Genomic DNA, 21629 nt, shown 5'->3' with positions numbered 1-21629 from the left:
AGGGAACCGCCAGAAGGCCCTTGGCGCTGGACCTCAGTGTCCGGGCTGAACGATGGAGGTGGGAAGGCAGGAATTTGGAGGAGAATCTCCTATGATCAACGAAGAATGAATGGAGTTCGAGGAAGCTGGACTTTCCACGTTAGATGGCAGACAGGGTGAATGGGCCCAATCCCCTCAGGCACTTGAAGGCTGAAAGTCACTGAAATGATTAGCTACAAGGGCATGAAAAACAAACCTAGTTTAGTTGTTATTAACCGTTTTTCAGTGGGATTTCTTTCTTTTTAATTGTACTGTTTTACTGCTTTGTGTTTGCCGCTCCTGGGCTCTGTTGGCAGGAAGAACGGCTTGGAGCTTTAATAAAGTTAAATAACTCGAGTCGCTTCAGGGTAAGAACAGCAGCTAAACTTAGATCTGAAAACAGTGTGGAGAAGATCAGGAACGGAATAACTAGAATATGCAGCATTCATTGGGAAACTGGGGAAACCAAGGAGGGGGGGGGCGGGATCCTAAAGTTACTGGATTATTTGATAGGAATTTCGAACGTGTTGTAAATTCTGTGGAAAACATATATACAGTGGTACCTCTGGTTGCGAACGGGATCCGTTCCGGAGGCCCGTTCGCGACATGAAAAGAGCGCAACCCACAGCGGCATGTCTGCGCACACGCAGGTTGCAATTCACTGCTTCTGCGCATGCGCGCGACGTCATTTTGCGCTTCTGCGCATGCGCGAGCGGCAAAACCCGGAAGTAACCCTTTCCGGTACTTCCGGGTCGCCGCAGGATGTAACCTGAAAGAACATAACATGAAGTGGACATAGCATGAGGTATGACTGTATATAAAATAATAATAACATTAAATAACGAGTAGATCAGTCCTTCTCCCAGGCTTCCTACTTTCCTGGCATCAAATACTGATTGTCTCGCCTTTTCCTGCCCAGCCAACTCAAGGAAGCCGAGAGCCGCAATTTGGAACTGGAAGCTCAGATCAAACGCCTGGAGGAGCAGATCGAAGGGATGAGGCCGATGGCCGAGGAAGGCAAGTTTCACCGGAGCCCCTTCCCGCCTCCTGCCTGCAGCCCCACTCCCAGCTTGCGTTCCTGGCAGACTGCGCCCTGCGCTGCGACCCCTTCAGCTTGCTGACCACTCCCTTCGTTTCCGGCTCTTTCACCCCCTTCCCTTCCACGGTTTGGAAGAAGCACGTGCCTCAATGCCAGCCCTGCGTCCAGAAGCAAGCCAGGGAGCTCAGCCCCAGCCGCACACATAGACTGAGTGCTTTGGACTACAACTCCCATCATCCGCAGCCAGCATGGCCAACAGTCGGGGATGGTGGGAGTCGCAGTTCGAAACGTCCGGAGGGAACCGGATTGGTAAAGGCTGGCAGTTGAAAGGAAGTGTGCACGCGAGAATTACTTTTTTCAAACCACGCGTCCAAAGCACTGTGGTACCACTTTAAACCGTCATGGCTTCCCCCAGAGGATTCTGGGAGTTGTGGCTTGTTCAGGGTGCTGCTAGACCTATTCATTGTTTTTACGTTTGATTACGTATTTTGTGGTTTTTATATTTTTATTTTGTTCTGTGAACTGCCTTGAGACCTCTGGGCTATAGGGCGGTATATAAATTATAATAATAATAATAATAATAATAATAATAATAATAATAATAATAATAATAGTAGACCTACAGTGGATGCTTGGGTTGCAAACATGATCCATGCGGGATGCATGTTTGCAACCCGCAGTGTTCGCAAACCCACAGTGGCGCGTCTGCGCACACATGGGTTGTGATTTGACGCTTCTGTGCATGCGCAAAGCGCTTCTGCGCATGCACGACCTCCGAAACCCGGAAGTAACCCGTTCCAGTACTTCCGGGATTCGGAGCATCCGTAACCTGAAAAAACACAACCTGAAGCTTCTGTAAGCCAAGGTATGACTGTACTTTCCTCAAGAGCTACGATTTCCAGAGTAGTTTATCCATCTATCCCTCTTCACAGGGAACCCTGAGAACTGTAGTTTTTTTTGGGGGGGGGATAGGGAGGTTTCCGAACAACACTCTGCAACCTGAACCATCTACAGGATTCCTTTGGAGGAAGCCGTGACTTTATAAAGTAGTCTCTTGGCTCTTTGGGTGTATGGTGCGTACTCAGAGCAGACAGACCCCTTGGCCAACTTAAGCCCACTCATTCTGAGGCTATGTGCACATGAGTTGCTTAAAACACAGTGGGGCCACCCCCCGCCCCCTGCCTTTCCAGGGAGGAGCCGCATTTCCAGAGAGACGACTGGGCTGTCTTTGCCCGATGTTCATCGCCAAATTCACCAGCAGGCAGTGGCGTAGTGTGGGTTGTCAGCACCCGGGGCAAGGCAAGTAATTTGCGCCCCCTAACCCGTGGATTTGCGCCCCCTAACCCTAACCCCCAGATGTTGCGCCCGGTGCGGCCGGCCCCCCCTGCACCCCCCACGCTACGCCACTGCCAGCAGGCTGAATGCTTGGATCTATAGGCCCGCTGACTGGGTTTGGGAGGGAGCCTACGGCCCCATTTAGCAGTAGCCTAGAATGGAAGGGGAACCACGGCCTTCCCTGAAGGTTCTCTGTCATTGACACTCTGAGCCCTGTTCCTTTTGCTCCCCTTCTGGGTGCTGGGTGGGTGCTCTAACTCTTGAAAATTCTCCCTCACTGGCTCCCGCTCCACCCTGCCTCTCGCCCATCAGAGGGGCAGGTGCGTGACTGGTCAGTTTGAGCTCTGTCAATGGCTACCAGCATAATAATAATAATAATAATAATAATAATAATAATAATAATAATTTTTTATTTATCCCCCGCCCATCTGGCTGGGTTTACCCAGCCACTCTGGGCAGCTTCCAACAAAATATTAAAATACAATAACCTATTAAACATTAAAAGCTTCCCTAAACAGGGCTGCCTTCAGATGTCTTCTAAAAGTCTGGTAGTTGTTTATCTCTTTGACATCTGGTGGGAGGGCATTCCACACGGCGGGCGCCAACACCGAGAAGGCCCTCTGTTTGGTTCCCTGTAACTTGGCTCCTCGCAGCGAGGGAACCGCCAGAAGGCCCTGGACCTCAGTGTCCAGGCAGAACGATGGGGGTGGAGACGCTCCTTCAGGTATCCAGGCATACCCTCCGAGTCTCAAAACCAGGACACACACCTTTCCGTCTGTGTTCCTGCACAAGTGACATGCAAGATCACAGAGCCCCAAATACACTATTTTTCTCGGAGCTGTGCTCTTGCACAATGGCACGGCACCCCAGAATATGTTTGGGGGGCACACCATGCGAGATTGCGGCCCTGAGAAAAGCACAAGGGCTGGGCGCAAATTCACGTGAGGTCACGGCACCAGAAATGGCCACTGTGCTCTTGCTGGGGCAGGGAATGAAATGTGCCGGTTTTTCTGGGGCACTTGCAGGGTCTGTTCTATGCTCTGCCTCTGCTGTTGTGTCTCAAGTGGGAAAGAGTTGTTCATGCACTCAAGTCCTGCTTGGGGCAACCGGTTGGGCAATTTAAGAACAGGGTGTTGAACCAAATGGAGACTTCGTTGTCCTGGTGCATCAGGCCTCTTCCTAGGTTCTTATATGTGCTTCAGGTCCGTACACAGAGCTGTCTTAGGCATATCCGGCGCCGTGGTGCAAAGATCCCTTCAGCGCTCCACCCCGTTTCCCAGAGTTGTCAACCTTTCCCCAAGCCTCTGCAAGGATTGCTCTCCTACCGCAGAGGCTTGGGAGGCAAGCTGCATAGTTGACGGGGCGCAGCTGGCGGGCATGCAAGAGGCAAAGGGGAGGCCGCCGGCAAAGCTGCGCAGCTCCCCCACTCACTGGGGCGCCCCTAAGAGGCCTGCGCCCTGGCGCAGTGCACCACTAAGCCCTATGGCAGGGCTCTGCAACCTTTAAGACAAAAAGAGCCACTTGGACCCGTTTCCGAAGAAAAAACAAAACCTGGGAGCCGCAAAACCATTGTGACATTTAAAGCATGCGCGCCGCTGCCCTCTGATCTGACAGCGGGCCGGAAGGTGACGTTGGGACGGTGCGTGACTAACGCACGCACCGCCCCCATGCGACATTACAGCCAGTACAGCGCCCGCCACAGTGGGGAGTGTTGGGGCGCACAATGCGCCTCCTCCCCTCGCTAGTATCCGCCCCGGAGCCACGGCAAAGGTGTAAAAGAGCCGCATGCGGCTCTGGGCCGCGGGTTGCAGACCCCTGCCCTATGGGAAAGTTACAGGTAGGTAGCCGTGTTGGTCTGCCATAGTCAAAATAAAAAAATTCCTTCCAGTAGTACCTTAAAGACCAACTAAGTTAGTTCTTGGTATGAGCTTTCGTGTGCATGCACACTTCTTCAGATACCTGCATGCACACAAAAGATCATACCAAGAACTCACTTAGTTGGTCTTTAAGGTGCTACTGGAAGGAATTTTTTTATTTTCCCTATGGGAAAGACGGCTCTGTCTGTACATGAGTGTGCTGGTCCCGTGGGTTACCCGAGAGGCGAGGTCCAAGTCTGGTCCGTGGTCAAAGGTGCAATGTGGAGGCAGTCCGTAGTAGCTGAATCTGGGTGCAGGGCAGGGAGCCGGGTGAAGTCAGGGACAGGCAAGCAAGCAGGGAGCCAGGGCGGGTCAGGAGCTCAGGCAGGAAAGCAGGACAGGGCTCAGGCAGGGACTAGCAACCAACAACGTTGCTCCCGCAACTTGGGACTGGGGCTGGCCGGCTTTTATCTGCCCCGAGGCATACGGCGGCCCCGATCCTCTGGTGACTTGCCTCTCCTGGCCTGGAGGCGAGCACTCCTCCTGCGGGAACTTAGTTCCCTCCGCCTCTCTGCCCTGAGCCTCTGCAGCTCAGGAGAGGCTGGAGGGTTACCAGACCCAGAGGCAACCCCAGCTTCCTCTGACGGGGCTGAGAGTGGAGCACCTGCAGGCAATGGGTCCTCCATCACCTCAGGGGCCAGAGCAGACTCAGCTGGTGCCTGCACCTGAGGATCCAGCACAGGTGAGGACCCTTCAGGCTCATGTCCCAGCCCTGGCTCAGCTGGTTCTGGAGGCGGGGAATCCTGTGCAGGCTGGAATCCCTCAGGTTCAGAATCCGAGTCCGAATCCCAGGCCATCACAGTGAGCCACAACAGCACATGAGAGCTGTCAGTCGCCAAGGGTTGAGTGAGAAGCCAGCTGGCTTTTGTGCACAGCATGCGATGTGCGGCGCATGGCAACTGGCCACTTCTTTTGCCCAGCACGCCTGCCGGCTTGTTCCCGCATGCCTTGTAGGCTAGTCTCTTTCTCTGTACATTGCCCTCTCCTTCCCCACCAACACCCCGCCTCCCCACAAAGGAAACTCGGCCCCACGTTTCTCTTTTCCTTCCAGCTGCTCTGGGCTGGAGCCCCCGCTGGCCCCCCAACCACACCCACCCTTTCTTGTGCCGCGTGGAGCGCCTGGCAAATGTAAGCCTGACTCTGGAGGTTGCCGTACCTCATGGAGGAGGTGGGGGAGGGAAAGGGATGTGTGTGTCCCCCCCCCTCGCCCCACAAGCTTAGGCTCCCTTCTGGGTGAGGAGGGGAGATGACGCTTTCTAGTCTGCCCAATATTGGGGTCCTCTGACTCCGGGGCTCTGTGGGTTATGCATCAACCTTCCGCGCACCCCAAGTTCTGCACCCAGAATGTATTTTGCATTTTAGTTTTGGAAGGGGGATGGGTGCAGCTTATTCACATTCTCTTATGCAACTTTTGTGCTTCAAATATTAGACTTCCTGATTCGTTGCGTTAGATAGATGGGAAAGGTTTCATTCCAAGAAGACTAGAAACTTGATTCCATAAAGACAAGGGGCAGTGGCTGTCACAACCCACAGCCCAAATGGCAGCTGGGGTGTGTGGGGGATTCTGGCTGGGTGTGCACAGAGAAAGCAAGCAGTTGTGCTTTGATCTGGTCTCTCCCCCCAACCCACCCACTCGCCGCCGCCCCCCAATTGCCTGGCACTCTGCCCTGCTGACGTCTGCTTTCTCTTTCCAGCAAGGCGGCACCATGGCATCTCGGCTTTGTGAATACCCGCTTGTGGTACCTCTGTACCGGCACTTGCTGCTCTTTTCTAGGGTACGTCGGCTGCCATCATCGCGCATGTGCGAACACACCGGCCTCTCTCTCTCTCCCCCTCTTCTCTGCTCACCTGAAGCCAGTGCTTGCTTGGCCTGAGAGCGGCCTTCCGCTCCCAGCTCTTCTGGTATCGTGTTCTTTTACACACACACCCCCCGACTGACGGAAAGCCATCAAGGGCAAAAACACCCCTGTGCAGAGACGGGGCAACACAGCCCAATTGGAAGGTGGTTGGGGCAGAGCACTGATTGCAGAAGAGGCATTAAAATACCCCAAAAACTATCTCCTTCCCTACAGGTCTTCTTGGGGGCCGAGCTTGGCAGTGGGGGCCCTCTTGGTTGTCCCTATGCCCTCAGAGGCTTGGGGGTGGGGTGGGCCTTCTCTGTGGTGGCCCCTAAAGTGTGGAACTCCCCCCTCCATTATGCAGCTTAGGGAAGATGCTCTTGCACCTTGGCCTTTGACAGCTGAGGTGTATATTTTTAGGGCCTACTTAATTTTGGGGATTGGGAGTAGTTTTGAACTGTTTTTAATGCAGCGTTTTAATTGGGTAACCCCCCGCCCCAGGACCTCGGGGTGAAATAAATAAATTTAACGGCAATAAAAGCTGCCATTTATTTAATAGCCTTTCTTGTGGCACATGGTTTTGGAATAAAAAGGCGCCAACGGGCCTGTCCGCTTAGGCTGAAGTGTTTCCCTGTTTTCTTACGCCTAAAAGTCAGGACGAAGTTCTAGCTTGCCAAGAACCAGAGCACACCGTCTCGTTTTGCCACCCCCAACAAACCCTCCCTTACTGGAGTCACACAGCCTTGGCTTCTGGCGGTACAGTGGTGCCCCGCAAGACGAATGCCTCGCAAGACGGAAAACTCGCTAGACGAAAGAGTTTTCCGTTTTGGAGGTGCTTCGCAAAACGAATCTCCTATGGGCTTGCTTCGCAAGACGAAAATGTATTGCGAGTTCCTGTGGGGTTTCCCCCTCCCCCTCCTTTTTCTAAGCCGCTAAGCCGCTTATCAGCTGATCCGATAAGCCGCTAATAGCGCTAATCCGCTAATCCGTCAATGGGCTTGCTTCGCAAGACGAAAAAAACCGCTAGACGAAGAGAATCACAGAACGGATTCTTTTCGTCTTGCGAGGCACCACTGTATCGTGCAAGAGGTCCTAGAAGTCTCCGTACAATTTCGGGGGGTTCTCGCAAGATCTTGCCAGAACCCAGGAGCCACTGCAACCACTTCTCTGGCGGTAGGAGACACGCCTGGAGAATGCTCCTTGGATTCTGTCGCCTGTGGCAGCTGCCTCGGCCTGCCCAGCCCAGAACTGTCTGCTCCAGTTCTCTTCAGCCATTTTGTCCTCTTGAGCCCATTGTAGGCAACCTCGTGGGAGGCTGGCTGCTCCGTCTGTCCCTGAGTGCCAGTTCTTCACAGTTTGTTCTCTGCTGAGCACCACCAAGGACCAATCCATTCCTGAAGAAATCTAGTGGGCCAGGGAGAAAGGCCCTAACCTACTTCAACAGGCTAGCTTTCCATGGGCAGGAACCTTTTAATTTTAGGGCAGAATACTCAGTTGTGAGGACACCCGGCCTTGCGGTGGTATACCCAGGCATGGCTTGTGTGAGAGTAGGAGTGATTGAGCACAGAGAAAGCAGGATCCCTCGTACCTACGGGACCACCTCTCCCGATATGCCCCGCGGAGGACCTTAAGGTCCATAAATAGCAATACCCTAGTGGTCCCGGGCCCTAAGGAGGTTAGATTAGCTTCAACCAGAGCCAGGGCCTTTTCAACACTGGCCCCGGCCTGGTGGAACGCTCTGCCTCATGAGACCAGGGCCCTGCAGGATCTGATTTCTTTCCGCAGGGCCTGTAAGACAGAGTTGTTCCGCCTGGCCTTTGGCTTGGAGTCAATTTGATTCCCTCCTTCTCTTTCTTTTTTCTTTTCCTTCTCCTGCGATGAGGCTACATTTTAATATTTTAATGTTTCAATATTTTAATATGTTTTTTAATTTTGTTTTTAAGTTGTATTCATTCAACTTGTTTTTGTTATTGCTTGTAAGCTGCCCCGCGCCTGGCCTTGGCTGGGGAGGGCGGGGTATAAATAAAAATTATTACTATTATTATTATACCTGAAAGCAAACCTTCCCAGGGGTTTAGGGCGCCTCCCAAGTTTTATTTCAAATAAGTGTCCTTCGGCTGAGGTTTCTGGGAAGGCAGGGCCTTTTTGGAGTGGCCCCTTCTGCCCAGAAACTCAGCCCATTATTACAACAAGCAAGATGACTTACGGTCCCTTGTGGTTCCAGCAGCAGGGATCCGCTGGGTCTCAAACCCACTGGCTCCCCCTTCTCCCCCAAACCTAAGGGCTTCCTTCTCTCCTTCTTCTGTCTTGACCAGCCTGTTTTCCCTTCCCAGGTACATAGGCCCTGCATCGTCAAGGTGGGTTACCTGCTCTTATGCACTGGCAGATTTGCCCTGGACGCCTCTCCTCGGAGCCTGGTGGAGGTGGCATGAAGGCCACCGGCGAGGGGGGAAGACCCTTGTGCCCAACAGCTGCTGCTCAGTCCGCTCTGCCCTTGCCAGGCGCCTGGGACAACCTCCTTTATCACTTGCCAGCTGCCCCCAGAAGGGAGATTAGGGCCCAGAGGGCTGAAAGCCCCCTTCTCCTTGTGCCCTGGCAAGGAAGAGGACCCTTTGCGATTCAGATGCTGCCTGAACCAATGGCCGAGCCCTCGCCACTCCCCGGGGCCTCGCTTCCCTAAACTCTTGAGCCCTGCCTCTGAACTTGCCTCGCTTTGCGAAGACAGCACTGGTCTCCCCAGCTCACATCACTGTTAGCAGCCGGGGAGGAATTTCCTAAAGGGCCACAAGCGGCCGAAGAGAACCCTGCAGAGAGATCCCCAAGACCTCTCGACTCCCAACTCCTTCCCACTTTTTATCCTCCGGCTGCTCCACCTCGAACGCGAGGGGCAAAATTTGGGAGCTGCTGTAGGATCCAGCAATCCCAGCATCCTCAGTTGAACCCCTTAAATTCCTGTAGGGGAAGGAGCCCGGGAGTCCTGTCTCCCAGCCCTTCTAGTCAGCCCCCAAACTCTGACTCCCTGGTCTCTGATTCCGGTATGGCTGTTTCCAAGAGGTGAAGGCTGGGAGGGGGGGATTCCTTCGTGGCAAGTGTCTTCCTGGGGACGCAGCTTCCGCTTACCCCTTGGCTCCCCCCTCGGATCACGACTGCCGCCCCAATGACCCATGGCTGCTTTGCGCCAGCTCCCACCCACCACCTTGGGAGTTTGGCACAAGGGAAGTCGGCGGAGGGACGGCTGATGGAAGAGGATTGGACTTGGATTCCAGTTTTGCTTGGAGAACGCTCTGCTATCGGCGGAATCTGCGCAAGCAGATGTTGTACGCCGTGATTCCGAGTCACGCTTCGCACTTGGGATTGGCTGGACTAAGACTAGGACGGTCCTCTGGGTAGCTGCCCCAAGGCCCAGGCGGGACCTTGGAGAAGACTGCAAAGCCAGGCACGTCTCAAGTTCGCTTGATGGGAAGCGCCACCGGCAACAGAAAAATGACTTATACCTGCACTTCTACACTTCTGGCACCTGGGGGCAGCACCAAGCCTTTCTTGCTCCACAATGCCGCACATACACAAGGTTGTTGGTAATTTATTTGGGATTGTGGTGTTTAGCTGTAAATCTTATTCCCCCCCCCCAGCAGGTGGTGGACCTCTGTTCCCTGCCTCTTCCAAAAGGTGTGCGCGCACTCGTCTCTAATGAAGGGAAGCGCACAGGAGAATGTTTAGCTTGAAGTGGGGGGGGGGGGAACTGTGCTAGTTTTAAGGTTTTGCACTATGCTCTCCTCTTGGTCCCTGGTCACCTTCCTTTCTCCCCATATTTATTATTCTGTCTCTCCCCCCCCCCAGTCCCCTCCCTTGTGTAATAATATGGCACACAGGGGCTGGATGCATGAGAACACTGTACATTTGTGACAATGTGTGTTAAGGTTGTTGCTGCTCCCTCTTCAGAGATGAAATAAAATTGGATTCTTCCGTAGCCTTTTCCTGCACTGCAATGTAGGAATTTTGCAACTAAGGGCCAAGACGAAACACGGGAGGGGAAGGAACTGGGGCAGGTGGCAAGACACACTCACGGCACCATCACAAGCAACTCCACGCTTTCACACGTGACAAGGAAAACGACACTGTCTCACGCACTGATTTTTGCAGAACAGAGCTCTCTCTGTTTCCTCACCATGGTGGGGTTGTTTACTGGCACCAGAATTTATGCTCCACAAGCTTCCGTTCCTCCTCCTCCTCCTCCCCCCTCGAGCCCCCCACCCCACCCCCAAACCCCCCAACATTTAGCAGGGGAGGCTGTGGTGTGAAAACTGTCTCTTTAGTATAAATAGGAGTTCACGATTCTATAATTTAAACACTCTTCAGACACAACAGTAACAAACGTTTAGAGAGCAGGTAGTAAAGTGACGAAGGCACAGGGGGGGCGTCATCGTCGCAGCTTCCGGGCGTGTTCTTCTGCGGACTTTGGGGGGGGGGTTGGGGGGGGTCTCGGCTGCCAGACACCAGCTGGCAGGCAAAGGCCGCAGGACCGGGAGGGGAGGGAGGCAGACAAGAGTGCGAGGGGAACATGCATTTGGGAGGCGGGGGGGGGGGGAGAGCAAAAGTAATACTGTCCGCCAAGGTCTCGGCGAAGGATCCAAGCAGACCTGGGGGGGGGGGGAGGGCGAGGCAGAGTCCCTCCTCTGCTCCCCACATTCCTCTGACCAGGCTGGGATGAAGCGGGTGTGAAGACTGTGTGAAGTGACTCGGTACCCAGTATGGCTTTTTTTCCTGGGGGAGGGGAGCCAGTCCCGTGGTGGTCAGTCCTCTGAGAGTGGGGCTTTTTCACCCACCCACCCGTCCCAGTTGGTTTCTCTGGCAGCTGGGCCGCGTTTTGCAAAGATGCAGAGCCGACGATGGGTTCACAGTGAGTTTAGCGTGACGTACAAGACGGGTCCCCTTGCCAGGCTGCCGTCCGTCCGCCTTCGAGCCTTTGCCGGGCAGCTGATGGGCGGTCCCCAAGGTGAAGGCTCGTGGCGAACGCGGGTGGTTGGGCTCGAAGCGGGCAGAGTCTCCTGGATGCTAAGGGCCCAACCCCAGGATGTGTGCAGGTATTACCAACGAGAGCGTGGGTGCCTCTGGGCATGCGCAGGTGGCCACCGGAAAATGACAGCCGGCTCCCCTGGGATCCCAGGGAGGTTCCTAACGCCCTCTTGTGTTAGAAACCGGGCATGGCACGCAGGCCGCCCTGTTTTCAGAGCAACTCAGTCAAGTCCTGCTCCTGCCCAGGCTTGCCTCCGCCGGAAACGCTATAAAACAAGAGCTGCTTTTGAATCCACTGGGCAGTGCCAGGCCTCAACCAATTCTACTGGTGAGTTTGGAGACTGTTACAGGCACAAATCCTGGCCCCCCATGACCACGATAAACAGGCAAACTGGTAGGACATGGGATGCTTCTGCAGAAACCAGCATCCTTTATCCTGGCTCTTGCTGGAAGCTCAGATGCGCAGGGCAAGGAGCTGCCAACGGAATACTCCTCCCCACAGAGAAAACTGCTCCTAGTGCGTGTAGCCAGGGCTTCCCTCTAAGCCTGTCGGTGCTAAAGCAAAAGCAGAGAGAGGGAGAAGTCCAGGGACCCTCTTGGAAGTTTGCGGGAAGTTTTCAGCCCAGGTTATTGGGATTTTTTTTCCCAGCACCCCCTCCCCAAACTGCACCCTCCCAGGTGTTTTGGGCTACAACTCCCCACGGCTGCGCACCATGGGAGTTGTAGTCCCAAACGCCCAGAGGGCGCCGGGTTGGCGAAGGCTGCTCTGCCTGTACTCCAGGGTGTAAGTTAAACTGCACAAGCGTGGCACTGTGTACATAAATGCCGGTGTGGTAAAGAGAGGCTCAAAGCTGCCCCTGATTGTACTTTTAACGTTTATGAAGCAATAAATAAAATAGAACACACTTGCAGAAAACTGGCTCTCTGCGTGTGTCTCTTAAGACTGCTCTCAATCGCCAAAGGATCAAAGGATGTTAGGAATATTTCAAATGGCCACATACTGGATGAAACACGTGTATTTCTTTGAATCCGTTTTGGAGCAGCTGTTTTCCGCGACAGGAGGGGTTGTAGCTGGCGCTAAGCCCTACTTCGAGTAGACCCACTTAAATTACCCAGCCTAACTTAGGCCCACTTATTCCAATGGGTCTACTCTGCGTAGGACCTAGCATCAGGTGCAAGCCAGAATCCTCAAGCAGATCAAAGCCTGGCTCAGAATAGACACATATTCCTATAATTTTTTTCTGTGAACAGAATACAGATAAGCGGTTGAAATGTCTAGAGATAAGCTCTACTGGGATCCAGGCCATTCCCCAACAAAGACCTACCATGGCATCCCTAGGGCTCTCTTAAGGCTCTGCGCAAGGTTATGCACCAGAACGGCTGCCCAGCATGAATTTCTGCCCATGCCGCTCTTTGCTTCAGCCCTCGACTCTTGTCTCTGGCCAAGAGGCTTGGGGAGAAAAGAAAGCAGGCGGCTTTCTCTGCCGGCAGCAGCCGACGACATCACAGAATTGGCTCCACCTAAAATATTTGCCCTCTCCTACTAAGCCACATCCACAGTAGGAAAACTGCCGAGCCCAAGCAACTATCTACCGGGACAGATGAACTTCCAGTTACTGAACGGATAATTCCGCTTCCGTATCCTGTTCTCTTAAACATCTTCCACTAGTGCCCAAATTTATTCTTTAGAAAACAAGATGGCAGCTGCTCTTCCTGTAAATGCAACCCTTCAAAGTCGAGGGTTTGAGACTCTGGGCTTCCGAGCGGCTGAAACATCCCATCGATTTCCTTGCACCCGCCTGGGGTTGGCAGCCCGCGCTCGACATTAGGAGGGCTGGCTATTTAAAATGTGCATTGACAGACTGGGCGCACATATGTCGATCAAACTAGGGTGGGGAAAGCCATGTGGTACAAACAGACCCGAGCAGTTGAGGGCAGAGCGCATCTCACTGGCCCAGAGACGAGATCGAATCCAGAGGCAGATCCGTGGAGGAGAGAAAGAGCTGAGAAACCGAGCCGCCTGTCAGCTCAGCTCAGAAGAAAAGGTCCGTTTTGCTTCTGAAAGGACCACAGAGGAGGTCGTGAGGATGGGTAGCTGTCAGCTGTCTAGGCCCCAAGGCTGGGACACGGGGCGTTGGCAAGAGGACCCGGGCAGTATCTTGCTGGATCTCAAACACCTGGCAACGTGTGTCTGTGGACCAATAGGTTACACTGGGAGGAGGAGGAGGAGAAGGAGGGAAAGTTGGGGAGATACACCTGCTGTTAAAGACTAAAAAGACCCTGATGGCGGAGGGGAGGGTCCCGGGTCCCGCAAGAAACTGGGACACGTTGTGCAAAACACACATAAATTTAAAACGAAGAGATGAAGAGGTGGGGAGGTGTTCTTGCTTCGGGGCTGGGTCGTCCTCCCCCTGTGCAAAAGGGATTCCTTCCGCTTTCTCTGAGGAGCCGGGTTAGGGCGGGTGAAGATCGCAGACGGGTCCTATCCAGTCCAGAGCAGCAGGGCAGCTGGAAGGCAGTGAGGAATCCCCGCCTGGGAGACGAGGGGCAAGGGGGCAAGGTGGGGTGGAGGCAGCTCAGTTCACCCTTGTGCAAAATCTGCCCCGGCAGCAGCCTGTGCTAAGATCTTAGCTTTAAATATGGTTCATATTAATACTTTTTTCTTTCTTTAAATAGCTGAGAAGAAGTGCAAAGGGTCCTGTGCTACATAGGTCTCAATATATTAACTCTGTTAGTCTCTCTCTCTCTTTTTTTTCCATACAGTTAAGTGTCACAGGTGAAGGAGGAAGGGGATAACCAGTACATACTCAGAAGCTGCTGGAGAGGCGGAGAGCTTCGCCATCTTGGCCTCGGGGCCTCGGCAGGGCAAAGAGTCACAGACACCTGTGAGGAGGAGGTCAGCCAAAGGAGGGGGGGAGCCGCCCGGTTATACCACCGTGCCGCTGGGAGAGCCACCGTTCTGGGAGTTCAGGGTCTGAAAAGGAAACAGGGTGGGGGAGAGAAGAGTTTTAAGCGCCGAGAAGAAAAATAGCAGGTCAGGAAGGGCTGCTGGGTTCCTTCTCCCTGAGATGCTACGTTTCTAAGTGCAGGGCGGTTTGGAACTTTTAGGTATACAGTTTATATACAGGTTAGTAAAAATAAAAATAAATCTACAAGCGGTTTATTTAAAATAACGTGGGATTAAAACTAAAGCCATTTAATACATGCCTTCTGAAAGGTAAATAAGGTAAAGGTAAAGGGACTCCTGACCATTAGGTCCAGTCGTGACCAACTCTGGGGTTGCAATGCTCAACTCGCTCTATAGGCCGAGGGAGCCGGCGTTTGTCCACAGACAGCTTCCGGGTCATGTGGCCAGCATGACTAAGCCGCTTCTGGCGAACCAGAGCAGCGCATGGAAACACCGTTTACCTTCCCGCCGGAGTGGTACCTATTTATCTACTTGCACTTTGACGTGCTTTCCAACTGCTAGGTTGGCAGGAGCAGGGACCGAGCAACGGGAGCTCACCCCGTCGCGGGGATTCGAACCGCCGACCTTCTGATCGGCAAGTCCTCGTCTCTGTGGTTAATATATATTATATTATATTATATTATATTATATTATATTATATTATATTATATTATATTATATTATATTATATTATATGGTAAATAAATATATATATTTAACTAATTATTACAGAAAAAATGAGCAAAGGAAAGGAAAAGAAGGTTTAAGAATTAAGTATCAGGCTCCTGAAAGCTTGGGTAAGAATGCATGTTTTTAAGACAGGGGCCCTCCAAATACTCCCACGTGCAGCATGGCCAGGGATCAGGGATGATGGGAGTTGTAGTCCAACAACGTCTGCAGAGCTGCAGGTTCCCCACACCTGCTTCCAGGGGAGTTTAAATCAGGTTACTGTCCCTGCCTCTCGGGCCACCTGGGGAGGGTGTTTCAAAGGGCCACCACTGACAGAGACCGCCTCTGCGTTGCCCCCAAGAAGCAAGCCAGGTCTCCTCGGCAGCCCTTAAGCTTTGCTCCTGCCTTATGCCCGGACTGGTCCTTTGCTTTCCCAGCTGGAGAAAGCAGGCACCTGCCTGTCTGCCCTCTCATAATTAAAGTCAGGAGGGAACGAAGGAGAGGCAGGCAAGCAGGCAGGTATCAGCCGCTGCCCTGAAGGCCCAGCGCTGGGTTTTCTCCAACTAGACTGGAGCAAACAGTATTGGGAAATGGTAGCATCTGTTGTGGGGGGCAGGGGGTGAGGAATTGTGCAGTAGGACAGAAGCACTGAGAGAATTCTCACTCGCTTCAGGAAGCTGTTTAATGGCTGGCTGGGATTGGCTCCCCAGTGAAATCAGGGGAGAAGAGACCCTCTCACTTGCCCTCCCGGATCTTGGCCTCTTAACTCCACCAAAAGCTGTTTCACAGCAGTGCCGCTCCTCTTTTTGTGTGTTGCAGTGCTTAAAAGAGTTTCTGGCCAGGACCCAAATCAGACAGGGACTTCACACTGGGCGACCCCGGGGGCCGGCCACTATCTCTTAAGCCCAGCCCACTTCGCAGGATGAGACGAGGCAGGGTGGGGAAGACAGCCACGTACGCTGCCTTCCGCTCCTTGGAGGAAAAGGTGGAATATAAAAGTAATAGACAAAAAAAGGAGACCGCCTCATCTCTCTCGATGGCGTTCTGAGAGCACGCAATGCAGCTCCCGTCTTGCTTGTTCTCCTGGGCCTCCACTAAGCTGATCTTCCGTCTTTGTGCCTGGGCTTCAACAAGGAATGAAGCATTCGGCCGGTTTGGTGGATAGATTTTGCTTCATCACTGATGGAAGCATTTCTTCACCACTGCAGTGTTTGGGGCCAGGGCTGGGCAGGGCTTCCCCTAACCCACTCTCTTTCCTCCTAGCCTGTGGTTTGGCTTAATGGCCTGCGCCATCGGAGGCACCACGGCGCACAAGCAGCAACGCCCTGCTCCCGTTCTGGACTTGCGGCTCTGGGGGATAAACCAGGGCGGATTCGCGGGATACCGCCTGGGCTCGTGGACTCAGGGACATCCTTCGCAACCGATGCGAAAGGAAGGATGAAGGAACCAAAAGGAAACGGTCACAGGGAAGAACAACACTGGGATGAAGAGTCCTGCGAGCTCGCGAGATCCCTGCGGATCAAGCTAATGGAAGCCAAGCTGACATTCTGCTGGGAACATTGCATTATTCCAGGGTGGTCTAACATGCAGTCGTCCCCTGCAGCCTTCCGAGTAACTGAAGCTCTGGGCTTTGGGAAGGCGGCATGAGGGCTCTGACAGGGTCCTAGAGCCCTCCATCCTGCTTCCCAAAGCCTAGTTCAGCGGTGCTCAACCTGTGGGTCCCCAGATGTTGTTGGACTACAACTCCCATCATCCCTCAGCTCTGGCCTTGCTAGCTAGGGGTGGTGGGAGTTGCAGTTCAACATCATCTGGGGACCACCAGGATGAAAGGATGGCCTAATTGGTGCTTTTCCAGCTTTGGGAAGGAAGTGGGAGGGCTCTAGGACCCTGCCACAGCCTCGTTCCTCTTTCCCAAAGTCCAGTGCCATGCTTAGCAGGCGCTGGGAAGGCAGCACGAAGGCTGTGGGTCCCCGTCTCTCCCCACCCCCAAATTTTGGCCTCTCCTCTGCATGCGACAAAGCAGTGAGCAGCCCACAAGTTCCATGCTGAAGTACTCTTGTGGCCCACTTGGTATGAAAAGTTGGCCTGCCCTGCTCTAGATCTGTCCCACTCGCTGTTACCTCCTCCTGGTTGGTGACCAGCAGTTCTCCAGAGTCCCAGGCCAGAGCCTTTCCCAGCAGATGCTGCCAGGACTGAACCAACGTTAAATAAGTTGGAGTTCTTGTTATTAAATATATCAAGAAAAAAGCACACCAAGAACTCTGGGTCAATATAAATTTCAATAGTGGGAGTGGTCAATCTGACTATGGACTAACATGAACTTATCTCGACTTTTATCTTTAACACTGTAACGGATTATTGTGTTACACATATCCTTATGAGTTTGAGTTTGTAATCTCTTGTTTGAGTTTGTAATCCTTGTCAGAATACATACTTTTGAATGGATTAGTTTTTGTTATAACTGACTATTGATTTGCAAAAAGGGACCACTCACACTATTGAAATTTATCCTGGCCAGAGTTCTTGGTGTGCTTTTTTCCTTTGCCAGGACTGAACCAGCCTGCTGGTCGCATGCCCTACCGTGAGCCACGCCCCTTTCCCAGGAGTGCTTCCCCCTAGATCAAAAACGGCCACTTCCCAGGGCAACCCAAGCTTCGAAGCCCTCCTGCCAGCATCAAGGGGCTGCCCCACTCACCGCCTTCCCCGGCCTGGCCCACGTGCAGATGAGGCCCTCCTGGCAGGCGGTGATGATGCAGTCCTCCAGGAAGAGCAGCACCGTCAGCCGCTCGTGGGCAATCTTCTTGCAGACGAGGGGCTCCAGGAGGGGCACTTCGTTGATGCGGGGGCACAGCGCCGTGCCCAGGACCTTGGCTGTGTCCAGCTTGCTCCGGGGCACCACGTTGAGCTTGTCGTTGCTCTTGCTGATGTTGCCCAGGCTGTGGTAGCGCTTGTGCTCCTTTTCAGCGTTCTTGTCCTTCCGCTCCTGTAGGGTGAGCGTGGCGAACTTCCCGATGCTGAAGGGCACCGCGCCGTCGGCCACGTGGCTCTTGGCGGCGCTGGTGACGGCTGGGTGCGGCAGGCTGTTGGAGCGGGACAGCGAGCGGGGAAGGGCCCCCCCGCCAGCCTCGGCCGCCAGGTTGCTCCCGCCGCTCCCCGAGGGGGGGATGCCGGCGCTGAAGGTGTTGGTGAGCGTTCGGGCCCGGGAGAGTGGGTGGTGGGGGTACAGGACGTCCTCCGTCAGGTCCCAAAGGCAGAACTGGGTGTCCTGGCCGGCAGACCCAAACCGGTAAGTCACCGTCGGGGTGCTTTTGGTGCTGTGCTTAGAGAGGTGGGACAACGTGCTGCTGGTCCGCACCCTGCAGAAATTGGCAGAGTCCTGGATGTCCTCGTCGCTGCCGCTGAACTCGCCGCTCTCGTCGTCCTCCGTGCTGGTGGTGAAGGGGTCAAAGGCCACCGCGTTGACCCACGACTTGTGGCCGTGGCCCCTGGCAATGACCCGGCCCTCGGCAAAGGACCAGACCGTCACCAGGTCGTCCTCGCCGCCCGTCACGATGTAGCGCCCGTCGGGGCTCCAGCAGACGCACAGCAGCCCCCCAAAATAGCTCTTCATCATCCCCTGCAGGAGCATGGAATCGAAGTGGAAGACGCGGAGGCAGCCGTCTTGGCTGACGCAGGCCAGGTAGCGGCCGTCGGGCGAGAAGGCAAACTCGTTCAGCGCTCCTTCGCCCACCGCCCACTTCAGCAGCGGGTTGCGGGCGCTCTTGCTCTTGCAGGCGTAGACCGTGAAGCCCTCGCCCTGCTTGAGGAGGGTGTACTGGGGCGAGGCGGAGCCGCAGGGGTGCTCCACGTTGTACAGGTACAGGTGGCCACTGGCGTGGGAAGCCAGGAAGAGGCTCTCCGTCTCGGGGATCCACTTCACAAAGGTGACCTTTGTCTTGTCAATCAGCCTCTGTTGGGTGGGAGTGGAGGAAAGGAGAAAGGTGAGGTGAGGTGGGCCCATGGAGTTCCACCAGCCATTCAGCGTAGCCCTCCCTGCTTGAACTTGCTGGGAACAGGCCCACAAATGTGCACCACACTCTCACTATAAAATATTTAACAGGCACGAGTCTCTTAACTGCCCTTACTGATCTCTAGGCAGAGATCATCAGCGCAGGCCAGGGAGAGTCAACAAGAGGTTATGCAGAGCTACCGTTGCAACCCCCAGCGCTGAACAGCCCATTCAGAACTAGCCTTGGGCCAAACTCCTGCGCCAACTTTGGCTTGAAGTCCTTCTTTTCCCAAGGCATCGTTTCTGCGGCACAGCTCTATGGCTACAAACTGGCAACATTTCCCAGCTGCCGTTCTGAAAAATCTCTCAGGGCGACTTAAGAATACAATCGACAAGCAGTCACATTAAACCACACTTTGATTGTTTAAGCCAACTAAAACTTGTAGCCCTACACGTTATAAGCAATTAACAGCAGCAATTAAGGGAAGAGCGACATTTAAACAGAGACCCTAACCCAAGCCCATTGACCTGGGAGGAATGAAATAAGAGACAACAATTGATCTGTATCGACTCTGAGTCGCTGCTTCTGCAGAGCACTTTGGACTCACCTCCTCGTTGAAGAGCTTACTAGTATCCTTCTTGATGAGATCCAAGTACTGCACTTGCCCAGCCGAAAAGCCAACCAGCAGCGAGATGCTTTCGGAAGCAGCTGTGAACTGGTTGAAGTCGTGACAAGTGGGCTGCGTCCCCTTATAGATCCGCTTGTCAATGGGCTTCTTCAGGTCGATAGACTGGAAAGCCAACAAAAATAGAATGGGTGGGAAGTTAGACTGCAGGAATCAAGCACTGGGACGGAATCTGACATGGAAGCAAGCGATGGCAAAGCCACCTGCCGACACTTCCTTCACTTTGCATAAGAGAAACACAGGGAGCGCCTACAGCTGTGTGTGGAGCACAGAAATGGCCTCAGAGCACACAGCCCTCTATGGAGACGGGCACCAACCCCACATTTCTTGGCTTTTCAGCAACTGCCGTTCTCCGCCCATTTCGTATCGGCTACCTGCAAGCAAGGCTATGGAAGTCACTCGCCCCACACTGACCACTTTGTGGTCTAACAGCTGCTGGTGGGAAGGAGCCTTCATTCAGCTCTCCTGCCTGGTTACGCTGAAGTGATTCTCAGTTGCCACAGGAGACCACAGCTCCAAGTTAAGCAACAGCATCCTTTTGTCATTTTGCGTTAGCTTTCCTGCTTTCCCTGGCCATCGGGACCGGCAAATACCTCTGCAAGCAACCGATTCTCCCTCTTGCGAAGAATCGAATCCACACTCCTCCGGCTTCTGAGATCAGCCCCCGACCAGCCGAAACTTACCAACCCCTGGCCATTTCTCAGCCCTGTTCTCCTGCCACTGTAGCCTCCTCTTCCACATCACCCCAATGCCTTCCCACCTGCTTCTGCCCATCTCCCGGCAACCTGGCTGCTCCTTCCCTCCCCGCACCCTCAGTTGCCCTTTCAACATCCTCCTCCTTGCACGCCCTTCCCTCGGCTTGGCTACAAAACACACGCACAGAACACCCCAATACTGGGACAGCTCTGCCGGTAGAGGCTCTCAATCCCAGAGCTGTGGGTTCGAGTCCCGAAAGACCCTTGCATGGACTAAAAGACCCTCCTGGTTGCTACAACAACTCTCAAACTGTCTCCATCTTTTCTGGTCCTACCCCCCCCCCCCACACACCAACCACACCCTAAACCTCCCTCTTTTGCATACCTGCGCACCCCCACTTCCTCACCTGCGCCAGCCCCACCCCACCCATCGCCCCCCCACCCTCTGACCTCCCCCCACCCCACCCAAGATCGGCGGGCGCTCACCCTGCGTCCCCGCCCGGGCGCGCCCCCGGAGCCCGAGTAGAAGTAGAGCTCTCGGCCCAGGTTGAAGCAGACGCGGCTGCGCTCGGCGGCCAGGCCCCCCGGGTCCCCCTCCCCGCACGGGTCGCCGCCGCCTCCTCCTCCGCCCCCCGAGGCCGGGCTGAGGCGCACCAGCGAGAGGCGCACGGGGGGCAGCGAGGGGGCGGGCGGCGCGGGGGCTCCGACGGGGACCCCGGAGGGCGGCGGGGGCGGCGGGGCGGCGTTGGCCGAGGCGGGGGCGGCGGGCGGGGCGGGCCTGGCGCGGGGCTCGGGGGCCCCCAGCAGCCGGTAGGAGCCCTCTCGGGTGCGGAACTGGCTCTTGATCTCGTGCGGCGGCTGCGGCGGGGACGGGCCTCCGTCGGGGACCGGCGCCGCCGCCGCCGCGGCTGGGGCCGGGGGAGCCAGCGCCGCCGCCATCTTCCCGCCGGGCCGCGGCCGCCGCCTCTTCCCCCTCCTGCCTGCCTGCCTGCCGGAAGTCGCGACCCGCGGCTCACCTCGCCGCGCCCGGAAGCTGCGCCGCGGCGCCGTGGCAACGCCGGAGGGGGGCGGGCGGAAGGGAGGTTGCTGGGCGACGGGGGAGCCCCGCCTCGCTGGAGCGACGGCGGCCTTGGGCGGGGGCGGGGCTTGGGGGAGAGGGCGAGGCCCTTAGCAACCGAGGGAGGATGCGGGCCTTAGCAACGGGGCCTGCGCTTAGCAACGGGGCCTCTGCCTCGGGAGCAGAGAGGATGGAGGGCAGGGGGCCTTCGGAAGTGGGAAACCTCAGGGTGGCAACGCAAGGGCCTTCTCTGCAGTGGCTCCCTGTCTGGGCAATGCTCTCCCCAGGGAGGTTCACCTGCCGCCTTCCATTGCAGTTTTACCTCGGGTTACATACACTTCAGGTTACCTACACTTCAGGTTACAGACTCCGCTAACCCAGAAATAGAGTTTCAGGATGAGAACAGAAATCGTGCTGTGGCGGCAGCA

General features: G+C 54.9%; 2 protein-coding genes across 6 annotated transcripts in view; one reads left to right on the top strand and one right to left on the bottom strand.

The window, feature by feature from the left end:
* DMPK (DM1 protein kinase) overlaps positions 1 to 10113 on the top strand; it is a 54082-nt gene extending 43969 nt beyond the window's left edge. The window contains exons 12-15 of one of the 5 annotated variants that reach the window (XM_082231107.1): positions 938 to 1035; positions 5360 to 5436; positions 6007 to 6083; positions 8480 to 10113. In XM_082231107.1, the coding sequence (XP_082087233.1) occupies positions 938 to 1035; positions 5360 to 5436; positions 6007 to 6083; positions 8480 to 8702 (475 nt within the window). In that variant the 3' untranslated portion in view covers positions 8703 to 10113. Of the gene's footprint in view, positions 1 to 937; positions 1036 to 5359; positions 5437 to 6002; positions 6084 to 8479 lie in introns of all 5 variants that reach the window. The other 4 variants (XM_082231108.1, XM_082231109.1, XM_082231110.1 and 1 more) reach the window with 4 other exon arrangements.
* A 326-nt stretch (positions 10114 to 10439) lies between these two features.
* On the bottom strand, positions 10440 to 21083 carry DMWD (DM1 locus, WD repeat containing; the record flags this gene model as incomplete). Its single annotated transcript, XM_082231113.1, has 4 exons — positions 10440 to 14133; positions 17471 to 18724; positions 19372 to 19554; positions 20631 to 21083. The coding sequence occupies 4 exons, from the start codon at positions 21081 to 21083 to the stop codon at positions 14086 to 14088; spliced, it is 1938 nt and encodes a 645-aa protein (XP_082087239.1). The 3' UTR covers positions 10440 to 14085.
* Positions 21084 to 21629: the final 546 nt, after the last annotated feature.

Source organism: Podarcis vaucheri (assembly GCF_965113315.1).
Source record: "Podarcis vaucheri genome assembly, chromosome: 7".
Classification (NCBI taxonomy): Eukaryota; Metazoa; Chordata; class Lepidosauria; order Squamata; family Lacertidae; genus Podarcis; species Podarcis vaucheri.
The sequence above is the reverse complement of the archived record's forward strand: the minus strand, read 5'-3'. Positions and strand labels throughout refer to the sequence as shown.